The sequence below is a fragment of the Rattus norvegicus genome, chromosome 14 (assembly GCF_021556685.1).
Source record: "Rattus norvegicus strain SHRSP/BbbUtx chromosome 14, alternate assembly SHRSP_T2T, whole genome shotgun sequence".
In the NCBI taxonomy this organism is placed as follows: domain Eukaryota; kingdom Metazoa; phylum Chordata; class Mammalia; order Rodentia; family Muridae; genus Rattus; species Rattus norvegicus.
The window spans coordinates 35,068,876-35,082,738 of record NC_141547.1 but is presented as its reverse complement, the minus strand read 5'-3'; the positions used below and the strand labels follow the sequence as shown (position 1 = coordinate 35,082,738).

The 13,863-nt window shown below is 47.0% G+C and overlaps 1 protein-coding gene across 13 annotated transcripts in view; it reads left to right on the top strand.

Annotated features, from left to right (window-relative positions):
* Dcun1d4 (defective in cullin neddylation 1 domain containing 4) overlaps positions 1-13,863 on the top strand; it is an 80,276-nt gene that overhangs the window by 16,458 nt on the left and 49,955 nt on the right. For 11 of the 13 annotated variants that reach the window (XR_015636700.1, XR_015636703.1, XR_015636707.1 and 8 more), the window contains 2 exon segments: positions 12,785-12,855; positions 13,027-13,066. Coding sequence is in view for 3 of the 11 variants with exons in the window: in NM_001436983.1 (NP_001423912.1) it covers positions 12,785-12,855; positions 13,027-13,066 (111 nt within the window). In the remaining 8 variants the exon portion in view is untranslated. 13 annotated transcript variants of the gene reach the window in all.

Here is a 13,863-nt window from a genome sequence, read left to right as displayed (position 1 = left end):
GTTTTGGAGCTGGAGTTGGTCTAGTCCTGGTTCTGTCTGTGGGGAATCTCGCCGTGTGCCCACAGGACTTCTTTCTGTTGTGTGATCGACAGGCCTGGCTTTCTCATTTTCCTAGTGAGTCTTAGTGCTATATTTAAAACAAACAAAAGGAAACAAAACCAATGCTTTTTCGTTTAAACTTGCCACAGCTGGTTTCCCATGCTGGCAACTAAAAACTCAGTCCTCGCCGCTCACTGTCCATTTACCTGGCAGAGGCTCTCGTGGAGAAGAGCTGCGTTTTTCCTTCTCAGTATAGCTGCCTGTAGGCTCTACTCAGAGATGACCAAAAGCCGACTACCAGCATTGCAGGTATTCAATGTTAGCATTTCTTCTATGCTCCTCCCAGCAGTTGCCTGGCAATAGCCAGGTAGGCCTGGTTGCTATAAAAGGGGCTGTTTACCCCCCCTCACTTTCTCTGCTTCTTCTCTCTCTCTAACTCTCTTCTCTCCCTGACCCCTTTTCCCCCTCCCTTCTCTCTCTCCACGTGTTCCTGGCTGACCTCTTTTGTCTGTCTGTCTGTCTTTCTCTGCCTCAACTTCCCTTCACATGCTCCAAATAAACTCTACACTATACCCATTATATGGCTGGTACCTTAGGGTGAAGGGATGCCTCAGCATGCCCGCCCCCGCACCCCTCCCACCTCAGCATACCGTGCTCTACAAAACCTATCCTTGGCTCTTTTTTTATAAAACACAACACAGGCAGGCCAGCCTGCTAGCTCTTAGCTGGAGCTGTGGACTCCTGTCCCCATGGATAGCCTCTTTTGTCTCTAAGAAATCCATTTCAGAGGTGGGATGCTTAGAAGCTGGCCTCTAACCCCCTGTGCATGTACTGATTTGAGAATACTATTTGTAGGTTTTTCTTGGGTGAAGTATTTTGTTTAGCCAGAAATAATGTCTGATAGTTCTAAAGGAAGCCTTTCTGGTCATCTTTACTGAGGTTATAATTTACATGTTAAAAAGTTATACCACTTAAATGTGTAGTTGGATAGACTGGTGAACAAATGCCCTGTCAGAGCAACTGCTAAACCCAGATATAGAGATACCCATCGCGCTTAAGAGCCCCTTTATGTCCCGACCTCCCGTGAGTCAGTGCCTCCCCGAGGGCCCCCCACCCCAGATACTTGGCTCTTACGTTGTATTTATGGCCTTCTTCGTGTTCATGGGTGGTTGTTTTTCTTTGCATGAAGGTACTACAGCATCACACACTGATCTAAAGGAAACTGTCGAGGCTGTGTGAGCCCCATACCTCATGATTGGTGCTTTTGCCACTGAGAATGATGACTCCAAACATTTACTGGGGCAGTGTTTCTGTGGCCCAAAGACATGCCCACCCCGGCATCTATTCCATGGGTGTGGTGCAGTGGTGTCCCCTCTGCTCTGTGGCACTTTGGGAAGTCAGGACATTGCTTGGTAGGAGTAGAGCCTTGAGCCAGAATATCTGGATTCATGACAGCCCTATGCCATTTATTAGCTGTGAGATTGTAGTTGAGTTCCTCAACTATTTTGTGCTGAGAGATTTCATGTATAAAAACTAGCCTCTCTGGGATATGGGGCCGTCAGTCATCAGGTGTGAATATTGAGTACCTACTGTGCGCAAAGCCCAGTTCTTCATGTGTCTGAAAGTTTTCATTATGCTTCAGTCGAGAGGCAGATAATAAGTAGGTATGGTTTGTAGTGATCAGTTCTGTAGAGAAAACAAAGTGGAGGAAGCGTGTGCGCGTGTGTGCGTGTGTGGGTGTGTGGGTGTGTGTGCATGCGTGTGTGCGTGTGCGCGTGTGTGAGTGTGTGCGTGTGGGTGTGTGCGCGAGTGCAGTTGGATGTCGGTGGTCAGAGAAGGCCTGACGGGAGGGAGGAGGTAAGGTACAGAGAGTAGGGACATGTGGGATGTCTGAGTGGAGAGGAAGCAGGAGGAGAGGGGAAAGGAGATGGCTAGAAAGGGACAAGAGGAGGGGGAACTAGGCCTTTTATTACCGAGTTCTCCACCCTCCTCTCCAAGGAGGTCACGGGTGAGGAAGCTGAACTATAGGAAGAGGGACCTCAAGGCCACTGGGGTTAAGGTTCTTTACACAGTGCCTTGGCCTTCCAGCTCGAGGGTCGGGTGCTCTCCACTGCAAGTGAACGGGTCCTAGTTGTATTCTTGCTTTTCACTTGCTCCTCAGAGGGGACGTTGTACTGGCCTGTGAGTGGTCAGAGCCCACTGGTACTGGTCTCCTTTGCTTTGGGCTCTTCCTCTTGGAGCAGTGCAGCTGGTAGTCGTCTGGAGTCTTGCAGCTTGCTCCTCTGCATAGTTCTAGGCAAGGTGGTCTGCAGTGATGACAGGTATCTAACCCTGCTGGAGAACTGTGGCCCAGAAAAGTACTCTGCACCTTCTTGTTTGCTGCTGAAGCAGTTTAAGTTGTTGGAGATAAGGAAATAACCTTGCAAGCTGGAAAGTACAGGTGATAGCTAACATTGCAGAAAGCCAGAGAACGAGACTTGGCGTAGAGCCACTCAGCAGCTTTATAATGAAGGTAATCCCCATCCCCGTTTTTACATCTTAGGGCATGGCTAAGTATTTATTTTTTTATTTTTAAGATTTATTTATTTCATGTATATGTGTACACTGTAACTATCTTCAGACACACCAGAAGAAGGCATCAGATCCCTTTACAGATGGTTGTGAGCCACCATGTGGTTGCTGGGAATTGAACTCAGGACCTCTGGAAGAGCAGTCAGTGCTCTTAACCACTGAGCCATCTCCAGCCCAAGTATTTATTTTTAACGTCTCTTTTTTATAGATGCCATTCCCTGAGCTATTCTACAGATTCCTAGACCCGGTCAGTTAAATCGGGGACGTTGTCAGTCAGTTCAGGGGATACTGTGTTAATGGCCTTAAAGATACATCTCCTTGCTATCCTTCTTACATGCCTTTCTGTGCAGCTGTTCCAGGTCCAGGCCGAGCGGAGCTGGGGTGGGGTGTGGGCATCACTCTGTCAGCGTGCTTCGTGTACCTGCTGCTCACTGTGCCCCCAGGAGCTTGTGGAGGGGGTTCTGTCATTCTGGCTCTACAGATGGGGCGGAGTTAGATTGGTGATATGTGAGGTGACTCAGCTGGGACACAGCAGAGTTGGGACTCTGGACTAGAGTGTACTAGGCCTGGTATTCTTTGCTGTAAACCTGGGCCCTGCAACATTATCGAGATTGGATGGTATTTTGTCTCTTAGTGACCCTGTGAAGCTCTCTTCTCAGTGGTAGGCAGGGTGCGAAGAAGGAATCTGGAGGCCTTTGTACCTTGTCACATTGGGAACACAGCCAGCCCATGTGTCCTGAAGTGACTGGATCCTTTGAGATGGCAGTGGCAGGCACAGACAGGGCTCTGATGGCAGGTCTCCTCTTGGGTTTCTCTTACCAGCTTCTTCCCTGGGTTCTCTGAGAGTGAGGGGAAACTGCCCATAGCCAGATGCGTGGAAGGATGTAATTTTGGCTCTTGTGCTCTATGCAAATGGTGCATTACACAGTGACCTGCTTATCCCTGCTCCTTCTATAGCTCCCTTCTGTTGGCTCTTTGTTCCAGTAGCAAATATCCATTGACCAGACAAATGAAGTTAACACTTTCCTGTCTGCTGCCTGCCTTCCTTTGTCCGGTATGCCTGTCCTGCCTTGACCCTTGGTTCCCACACTGCAAGGGACTGGGTGTGCCTTGTTGGAGTAGCAGGTGATGGCTGAGTTGTTGAGTGTGTTAGAATCCATGCTCCCATTTTCATGAATTGATTGGGCCATACCCTGGCTTCTGTGGCATATAGGCTACTTTTGTGTTGCCTAAGTAGGTAGCAAGCTGGGGTTGGTTTGTCTGTGCTGGGAGATGGTTAAAAGATGCCACCCTCTGACTCGTTGCCAGCACGTAGGTGTTCCCTCCCATGCTCTAGGCGCTGATCTAAACTTTTTAATTCTTGCAGCCTCTTTGTGAGGCAGGCACCATTAGCCATTTAGTAGACATGTCTCCTGACAGTGAGGACTGGCAGCGAATGTGGTAAAGGGGCCGGGAATTTGATTGTGGTGATGGTTAGATAACTCCCTGAGCTCACTAAAGCTGGCGCATTGTGACCCTCAGATGGTGAGGGATGTGGAATGTGGACTGTATATCAACAGAGCTGTTGAGAATACCAGCAAGGGGCAAGGTCTGTGAGGCTGAGTCTCCCGGAGGATGCTGTCCTGCCTGCCTGGGGTGGGGAAGCCAGAGCCGATGAGGCTGTATGCCAGTCGAATCCTGTGGGAGAGTCACAGCCCTGCACTGCTTGGTCCCTGTGATATAGTGGTTTTGATAACCTTTCATTTTGTTTTGGTTTTCTGGCAATAGCTGGCTGTTATCCTGCCCTTACCAGTGAGCCTCTCCTACTGCCCCTGCAGGGTATTTCATGCATTTCATTGTCACAGAGAAGGCATTTATTGTGAGCACAATGGGACCTTAACTAGGTAGTCTGAAGTATACAGGCTGCTGAGCCTCCTGTCCTGTGTGGCAGGGGAACAGATTCCCCCCTGTCCACTTTACACCAGACTCTTGAGCCAGCCCTCGTCATTCCTCCCTCAGACCCTTGCTAGGCTCTGTTGGCCAATATTCTGTTCCTTTTGCTACAGGATCTTACTCTCTAGCCCAGGCTGGCCTGGTGCTCATTATAGTTTACTAAGCTGGCCTGGAGCTCACTCTGTAGGGTAGACTGGCTTGGACTCCCACCAGTCCTCCTGTCCCTGCTTCCAAAGTGCCTGGCCTGTACTTTGAGAAGAACTTCTTAGCTTTTACATTGATTATGCATATTCTAATGGAAACGACATATGTAACTGACATGCCAGTCATGCTGATCTGTTCACCACACATTACACACACACACACACACACACACACACACACACACACACACACACACACACACACACACATATCCAGTCACCCTGATCTGTTCACTACACATTACACACACACACACACACACACACACACACACACACACATATCCAGTCACCCTGATCTGTTCACCACACATTACACACACACACACACATCCAGTCACCCTGATCTGTTCACCACACATTACACACACACACACACACACACACATCCAGTCACCCTGATTTGTTCACCACACATTACACACACACACACACACACACACACACACACACACACACACACACACATCCAGTCACCCTGATCTGTTCACCACACATTACACACACACACACACACACATCCAGTCACCCTGATCTGTTCACCACACATTACACACACACACACACACACACGCGCACACACACGCACACGTATATATATTCACACACTACTTCCAAAACTATGTATCAATTAAAGCTAAGTAAAAATATGCAGTATTGGTCTTCTCTGCCTTATTTCTCTTTAAATGGCCTCCAGTTGCCTCTTGTCACGTCAGGTGGCAGATTCCATTCTGTTACAGCTGTATAGTGTTCGTGTGTGGTAGTCTTTGCATTTGTCTGTTGGCGTGTGCTGACCTGACCGCATGCCTTAGTGAGCTGTGTCCAGTACATATGCGGAGCCTCCCATGTCCCTCTCACTTCAGTCTCTACATCCCCAGCAGGGAGGTGCCACATCGTGAGGGCTCCCTCTCCTAGTGTTTGAGGAGTGTTTCTTAATGGCTAATTATTGATAATTAATTAGTTAAAGTATTAATATAACTAAGTCCTAATTTGTTCCCACCAGCTGCCTGTAAGAGTTCTTCTCAGACCTAGTGCAGCAGTTTCTTTCTGTCTTTTTGATAATGCTATTTTAACCTGTGTAAGGCGATGTCCCGTTATGACCGAATGGCATCGTGCCATTCAACTAATGTTGAAGATTTTTGTATTAATTCACATGTTACTCATTTATCTACTGTCTTAAGAAATCTCATAAGCCAGTGTCCACACAGGTCATTTGTCCATTTTGAAGTGGGGTTTGTTTTGGTGGTTTCCTTTTTTGCTGTCGACATGTTTAAGACCGTTTATGACTTAAACTCTCAGGTGATAAAGAGACTCTCAGACCCTCTCTTCTGCGCTGTGGGCTTGTGCCTCTCTCTCTCTCTCTCTCTCTCTCTCTCTCTCTCCCCATTGATTGTTTCCTTTGCTGCACAGAAGATTTTCATTTACCATTTGTCAGATTTTGCTTTTGCAGCTTATTTTTTGGGGGATTCATATCTAAAACATAATCTTTATCCAGACCCATGCCCTAAAGCACTTCCCCTGTATTTTCACAGTAGTAGTTTGGGGTTTGTGTTTAAGTTGTTGACCTGTTTTGAATTGATTTTTAATTTATCTATTTATCTAACCTCTATCAATCAACTATCTGTCATCTATTTTGTGTTTGTTTTTGAGGCATGGTCTCACTCTATAGCCCTAGAATCCTGGAACTCACCTTGTAGACCAGGCTGGACTCCAGCTCACAGAGATTCACCTGCCTCAGTCTACTGAGTGCTGGGGTTGGATGCATAGGCCTTGATTTTTCTTTTAAATGTGTGTGTGTGTGTGTGTGTGTGTGTGTGTGTGTGTGTGAGAGAGAGAGAGAGAGAGAGAGAGAGAGAGAGAGATACTGATATTCTTGTTTTGTCTGATTTTTCAAAGATTTAAGGATGAGACTTTATGTAATTATGTTCTTGTTGCATTTGTTGTTAATCTGGCTATAGATATATAGGCTTATTTTTGGCTTCTTTAGTCTGTTTATTTGGTCTGTGTCTTTTTTTGTTTGTTTGTTTGTTTGTTTTTTCTTTCCTTTTTTTGGAGCTGGGGACCGAACCCAGGCCTTGAGCTGAGCTAAATCCCCAACCCCCTGTGTCTTTTTTTTTTTTTTTTTTTTTGGTTCTTTTTTTCGGAGCTGGGGACCGAACCCAGGGCCTTGCGCTTCCTAGGCAAGCGCTCTACCGCTGAGCTAAATCCCCAACCCCCCTGTGTCTTATTTTTAATACCAGTATCATGCTGGGTGGGTTTTTGTTTTTGTTCCGTTTTTGGTAGTATATTGTTATTGCTTTGAAGTATGTTTTTGTTTGTTTGGTTTAGTTTTTTAGGACAAGGTTTCTCTATGTAGTCCTAGCTGCCTTGAAACTTGCTCTGTAGACCAGGCTGGCCTTGAACTCAGAGATCCACCTGCCTCTGCCTCCACGTGCTGATCCGAAAGGCGTGCGCCAATATTTCTGGGCTTTATAATAGTTTTTAAAACCAGGTATTGGAGCCTCAAGATTTTTTTTCTTTTTGCTCAGGATTGTTTTCATTGTTCAGTCTTATGAGTTCCACACAGACTTTTAGTGTTTTTCCTACTTCGATTAAGGATGTCAATATTTTAATAGTATTTTCTCTATATTGAGATCACTTTGGGTGGCCCGGGCTTTTTGACACTATTCCATGAACATGGGGCATTTTTCTGTTTTGTGGCCTGTCCAATTTTACCAGAATTTTGTATTTAGTGTAAATGATGGTTGATTTTCCTTGCAAGGATTTTGGGTTTTGTAGGTATCGTGTAAGTAGTACTGCTTTCTCAGCGTCTTTGGGAACAGTGATCTTGGTGAGTGACAAAGATATTATCGGTCTTTGCATGTCTTTCTATCCCCGATTATGGACTTCATGAGTTCTAACCACTCTTGGTGTCCCGTGGTCTAGCTACATTGCCTCACTGTCTCAGTCACTGAAGCAGTCGGATCTTCTGCCTGCGGATGGATAACTTGGACTCTTCCCTGTCTCCTGCTCGTTATTGTATTCTCTTGCCTGTTTCCCTCTGAAGTTTGTAGAGAGAGACTCAGCCAGTTTTAAAATAATTTGTATACTTGATAGGGTAGTACAGTCTATGTGGGACATGGTCTTAGTCTCATAGGGAGGTAGAGTGGAGAAATGCCTTTGGGCTAACAGGAAGTGTGACATATGTATTCCCAGGGTGGCCACGGCTGCCATCTAACTCCTATGTGAAATAGTGAAAAGGGAGAGAATCGGACAGACACAGAACAAGGCATCTCGAAGTAATCCCATTTCCCCCACCCCCATGCATTCCAGTAAAAATTTGTGTGTGGGCCATTTCTTAAGTTCCTCACTAAGGCAAATAAAGACTTCCTTTTGGCTTCAGTAGTGTGTGAGTATGTGTGTTCTCTGAGGGAGTTGGTTAGCCTGAAGCAGCTGCAGCAGCTGGCCTGCCCTGTTAGCGCAGTGGACAGTGCAGCTGTGCACTGGAGTCTGGCAGAGAGGTGAGGGCAAAGTGAGTGTGTGGAACCGATGAGATGCGGGGCTCCGGGCCCAGCGATGAGCTGCTGTCTCTTGCCTTGAATGCCTTCCCCTTCTACTGTGGCTGAGGTGGGAGCCAATTTCAGTTGGTTTCAAATGCTTCCTGATTGTTCGTTGTTCCTCCTGAAAGACAACCTCTTTCTAATAAGGAGAAATGCTCTCTTATTTAGTGGAATATAGTGGCTCAATTCTTCAGTCACAGCACTTGAGAGGCAGAGGCAGGAGGATCTCTAAATTCAAGGCAGAAGTCTGGTTTACTGTCCCCTTCAGGGCAGCCAGGACTATGTAGAGAGACCCTGTGTAAAACAAACAGGTCCTTTTATGGTGTTGATTATATCCTGTGTATGCACAGAGACCTAGGCACGTCCTTTCCCTTCTGGTCACCCTCACTCTGCACTGTCCGCTGTTGTACCGCTGTGCATATCCACCAGGTGCTGACTGGCAGTGCCTAGGGGCCAGGGCGACCTGCCACCGAGGTTTTACAGATGATACTTCTTCGGCACACAGCCTCACTCCTTGTTTATGTATTAGCTAACTGCACTCGAGCTGTAGTGGCCAAGTAGTAGCGGAGTCCACAGAACCCCAGGGTCATAGTGTGCCCCCTGCAGTCTCTTTGCCTCTGCTCCATACCTGATGTTAGACCTGAGGAGGAAGCTCATGCTTACCTCAGCACGTGCTTGGCAGGGCCAGCATCTTTGTTCTCAGATTGGTTCCAAGCCTTACCTTCCTTTCTCCTCCCATGATTTTTCCAAGGGTAGGAGATGGCTGTGGGGGATGGGTGGGCATACAGGGGTGGAGTGTGTGAGAACTGCAGGGCAGGCAGAAGAGGAGTTTGATTGCCTTTAATTTGTAGTTTACTGAAGGGAGAAGCCGTTGCTTCACAGCGTTGGCACTTTCCCCTTCCAGAAACAGCCATCTCTGTTGGCACTTACATCGGCCACCAAACGAGAGTGTCTGCATTTCCGTCTCACCTTTTGACGTTTATTCCTTTATGTATTATTGCCTTTTGATGCTATTATAATTGAGATCTCGGTTATATTTTACAGTTGGCATTATGGAAGAAAGGAAGGGTTTTGCTTATTGTGCATTTGTTTCTGATTCTTATGGATACATAAACTATCAGAACGTAAATGGTTGTTTGACATTCACGTCTGCATTTACTGCCCCAGATCATCTGACTCCTGATTCCCTGCGTCCGTCCGTCATAGCTACAGTGCAGAGTGGTCTGTGTCCTCTCTTCCCTTTCATCTTGCAAACAGTAATTAAAGCAAACAGCATTTTCATACCCAGTTAGCATCCGTTGGTGGTTTTGAAAACACCCAGAAGATAGTTTAGGTGAGCTCTTTATCAGACAGACTGCTGTGTGGAGCTGATGGCTGGCTGTGGAGGGTGCTGTCACCTGCACTCACACCACCACTGCTCGCTCGCTGTGGAAAGCCTGCGGATCATGGAGTACGGTTGACTTAACCTTGTATTTTCCCTTTGGAATTGAAAGATGAGCGGGTTTTTATGAATCAGTTAGTGCTTTCCTGATGTATTCTCTGTAAAGCATTTGATCTTTACCCTGACATCTCTGCCTTAAGGATGTGAAATCTATTTTAGATTTCAAGGTCTGTTACTTGCCCTAAGCATGGAACGGATGAACCATAAATCCAATATCTGTTAACCTTTGTGAGGTTATCTTTTATTGCTATTTTTTCCTTTTTGTTTTTCTTCTAAATTCCTGTCTTCTTACACTGAGAGATGAAAGGGCCATTCATATTACTGGTTTCATCTGTTTTTCCCTTTTGAGTGCAGTGATGGCCCGTGGCTGTGGTAGGAATTGGTACAGAAATGGATAATTGACACAGTGTGTTGACTTGTGAAATGAACCGTTTTATTGGCTTTAGTGACGTGTGACTTCATGTATGGAATGTAATGGTAGGCACTCCTGTGTCTTGTCTAGTGTGTGGAGATTCCCTGGCACAGCCATTATGGATATACATTCATGGTGTAGATCAGTGCTCTCTCTCACAGGCTGTGGAGCTGTCTCAGGCTGCTCACCTCAGTCACCAAGCTCTGACTTTGGGTTTTTAATACAGGGCTGGTGTTAGATGGATGCAGATAGATACTGTTTTCTCTGATTATTGGTGGGAAGTTGATAGTTTTTATTGAGTACTTACTCTACTCTAGGCGTTATGGTTGGGGCCCGACACTTGTAGGCATTGTGGTAGGCAGCCAGTTAGATAGTTTTGTTCTTACCACACTGTAAAGACAGCATCTCATCTCTAGATGAAATTGAAAGTTGGGTTGAAAAACTAAACCAGTGAGCTGGAGATTTGAACCATCTTGTAGGCCCAGAGGTCAGAATGTGAAGCCCAGTAGTGCTTTTGGTATGTGCACTGTGGACTAGGTTGAGTGTGGTGGGAAGACTGGAGTGGAGGGAGAAGACACTTGGAAGCCAGGGCAGGGTGTAGTAGCTCATGAACGTCTGGGGATTCGGTGTAAAGATAATTTGTTTCTTACCTTGTGAGCCTTCCATCTTTACTACAGGAAGAGGAAGGTTTGTTCTGACACTTACACAAAGGCTGGCAGGCCTGAACCCCAGGCTTGTGAAGTGACATGTGGTGGCCACAAAGATGCATGTGTGTGTGTCTAAGCCTTTGACACATCCTTTCTCCTTCTCTTCTGTTGTCCTCTGTGGCAAGACAAGCCGTTGTCTCAGCTTTGACTCAGGGGGGTGTGTGTAGCAAAGCGATGGTGGATGTGTTGACCCTGTTCCTGTTTCTAAACAGGAACAAAAATACCAAGATGATTCCTGTGGTCCTGCGTCTGCAGAAGGGTATGGGCGTGAGTCTTCAGTTCCTCATGGCTTCGTTTCTAGCTTGGAGACTCCTGTCCACTTTTATCAAGTATACACAGGAGGAGTTCTACATTTGGCATACACTGCACACACGCACATTCTCACCTGTGGCTTTTCTGGACTTCCTCTGTGTGGTTGTGCCAAGTGGGTTCTGTGCCGTTTACCTTAAGTATGGCTAGATTATTCAGATGCAAACAATTATCAGGGGTCTTAGGTTTGTGTGTGTGTCTTTCTAAGATTGGGTCTTGAGCATGCTGTCCCCTCACCCCCACAGTGCGTCAGCACACCTGGCCAGGAGGCCATCGTTAGGGCCCATGTAGAAGCTCAGGCCCTGCTCTGGCCGTCACTTAGCCGGCACTGGCAGTGACCATGAGAGCAGTGCATGTACACACGTGTGAAGGGACAGCTTGTTGCTTATCTTCTAGCCCTGCAGGGCTTCTCAGGAATGGCTTCCTAGTGCAAGTAAGCCTTTTTGACAGAGGGTCCAGCCCAGCAGCCAACTCAGAGGGTGGCACTGACCCCTGGCTGGGTTCTCCATGTCTGGTGCACGTCCCAAGTAATAACTCAGTGAAGTGACTTACTTCTTTCTCCCTAGAATGGTATGCTCCCTAGAATAGAGTGTCTCTTCGAGGTCACTTTCCCTAACATTTGTGATAGGAAAGAAACAGAATTAATGCCAATCCTGGTATTTATACAATACTTTTCCAAATATGAAATTATTAATAACCCGTTAGCATTTCTCTATAGCCTGCATATATGTATGTGGGTATACTTTATAAAAACGTGCCTGCCTGTGTGGCACTAGGGACTGACCTAGGGCTTCATGCATTCTGGGTTCGGATTCTACCACTAAGCTGCACTCAGCCATGGAGACGTTAGGGTGGGAAATCCCAAAGCCTGGTAGTGTGCTGCGGCCGCACTACATGACACTCTGGACCGAGCAGCCTGGGAGTCTCCTGCTTGACTGAGCACGCAGTCCTGAGGCGCTTACAGGTGGTGGATGGATGGATGCCCCTCTGTACTGGGGCTGCTTCCCCATGAGTGCGGCTTTAGAATCTGTCATTCTCCACTGCTGCAGGGCCTGCAGGTGACTGCACACCACCCTGCACTCTGGGACCAACAGTTCGCAAGACATTCTTCATCTGCCTGCCTAAGGGCAGGTGGAGGGTGGTAGATTCCTGTGATGGAATCATGTAATCTGCAGGAATACACTGTTAGGTTGTAAAGTGCTGGACTCCGGGACACCGCTCTGTCATTCTTCTGAGCAGGAGCATGCTTATCATACCAAAACTCTGGGGAAGGATGGGGAAGCAAGCCTGTTCCTCTGAGAGCTGAGCCGTCTTCTCTTTGCGATCGTCTGAGTCCCTAACATTATTTATATCCTAAGAAATGCAGGTCGGCTGCTGGCACAGTTTCACAGCCACTGCAGTGTTTTCTTTTACTTGAGAGCTGACATGAACTCCCATGACTTTTAGCATTTGGGTGGAGATTCGACTTTACTGTCAGAGCTTATTCCTGGGGGCTGGTTCAGTGTTGCCATGTACTTGTAAGTATCGCGTTAGTCGAGCTGCTGAGAACCATTCGCGTTTACTCTTGAACGTTTGCAATTTCTTGCTGAGTGAGAAACAGCTAACGCTGATTTCTTTTCTCTCTTTTAAAGACTTTCAGCTGAACTCTCATCTCTCAACACTGGCAAACATTCATAAGATCTACCACACCCTTAACAAGCTAGTAAGTGAGTCTTTAAAGACAGTCGCCAGCTTTGAGGCGGCCCTTTTGTGCAAGTGTGTTTGATAAAGAATTTACACTGTGGCCGTCCCTTGCTTATCACAATACTGAGTTTTCGGGCTTACTGTAGGGCTTACTGCGATTTCTTGGTGTTAATGATCGTATTTCTTACAGAATCTGACAGAAGACGTTGGCCAAGACGATCACCAAACAGGTAAATGCAGACAACACTACTGATGTTTAAGTGAAGGTGCCGAGATGGAATTGTGCAAGGGAAGCGGATAATTGGTCCCCCTATTGCCCTCCGTTAACAAGTTGCCACACTTGAGGACCAGGGGGAAAAGGCAGTCAGGGTACAGCTCCTTCCCGTGGGGACTCGATTCCTGAGGTGCAGGAAGAGTTTCCAGTAGCTTTCAGGTGCAATCCTTCTCCTTACCTAAGCATCTCAGCTCTTGCCCTGGAAAGGTGGGTGTCAGTTACAAGGCAGAGTGGTTTGAAACTTGGGAAGGTTTCTGTGATTTTGCCATGAGGGGAGGTCCTGAGTGAATTTAAAGAGATAAGCGGGGTGCCTGACTGCTCCCAGGTATGGTAGAGAAGGTTTATTGTAGATAAGAGGGAGCGCATACACAGAAGCATCTGGAAGGGTCCAGTCTGAACATGACCTGCTAACTGAACTGGGCCATGAGAGGAGAGAGGGGTTGTGGGGAGAGCTCAAGAGAGGGGAACTAAGAGCACAAGAGGCCAAAAGACTGACAGTCGTCAAATATAGGGAAGAACAGCTGAGGAAGGAGCAGCCCAGCCTAGTCCCTGGGCTAGGAAGTTTTAGGTAGGGGTGGGGTATACCTGTTAGGAGGACTCTGTAACTTGCTGGGAGAATCTGGTAGACACTGTCAGCTTTCATATGTCAATAGGCACCTCTCTTAGCCTTTGCCCCAGGTTTATGACCTCATCGTGGGAAGTGGAAATCTTAAACCTGAGGTCCTCATGGTTTAAGTAGCACGATGATTGCCT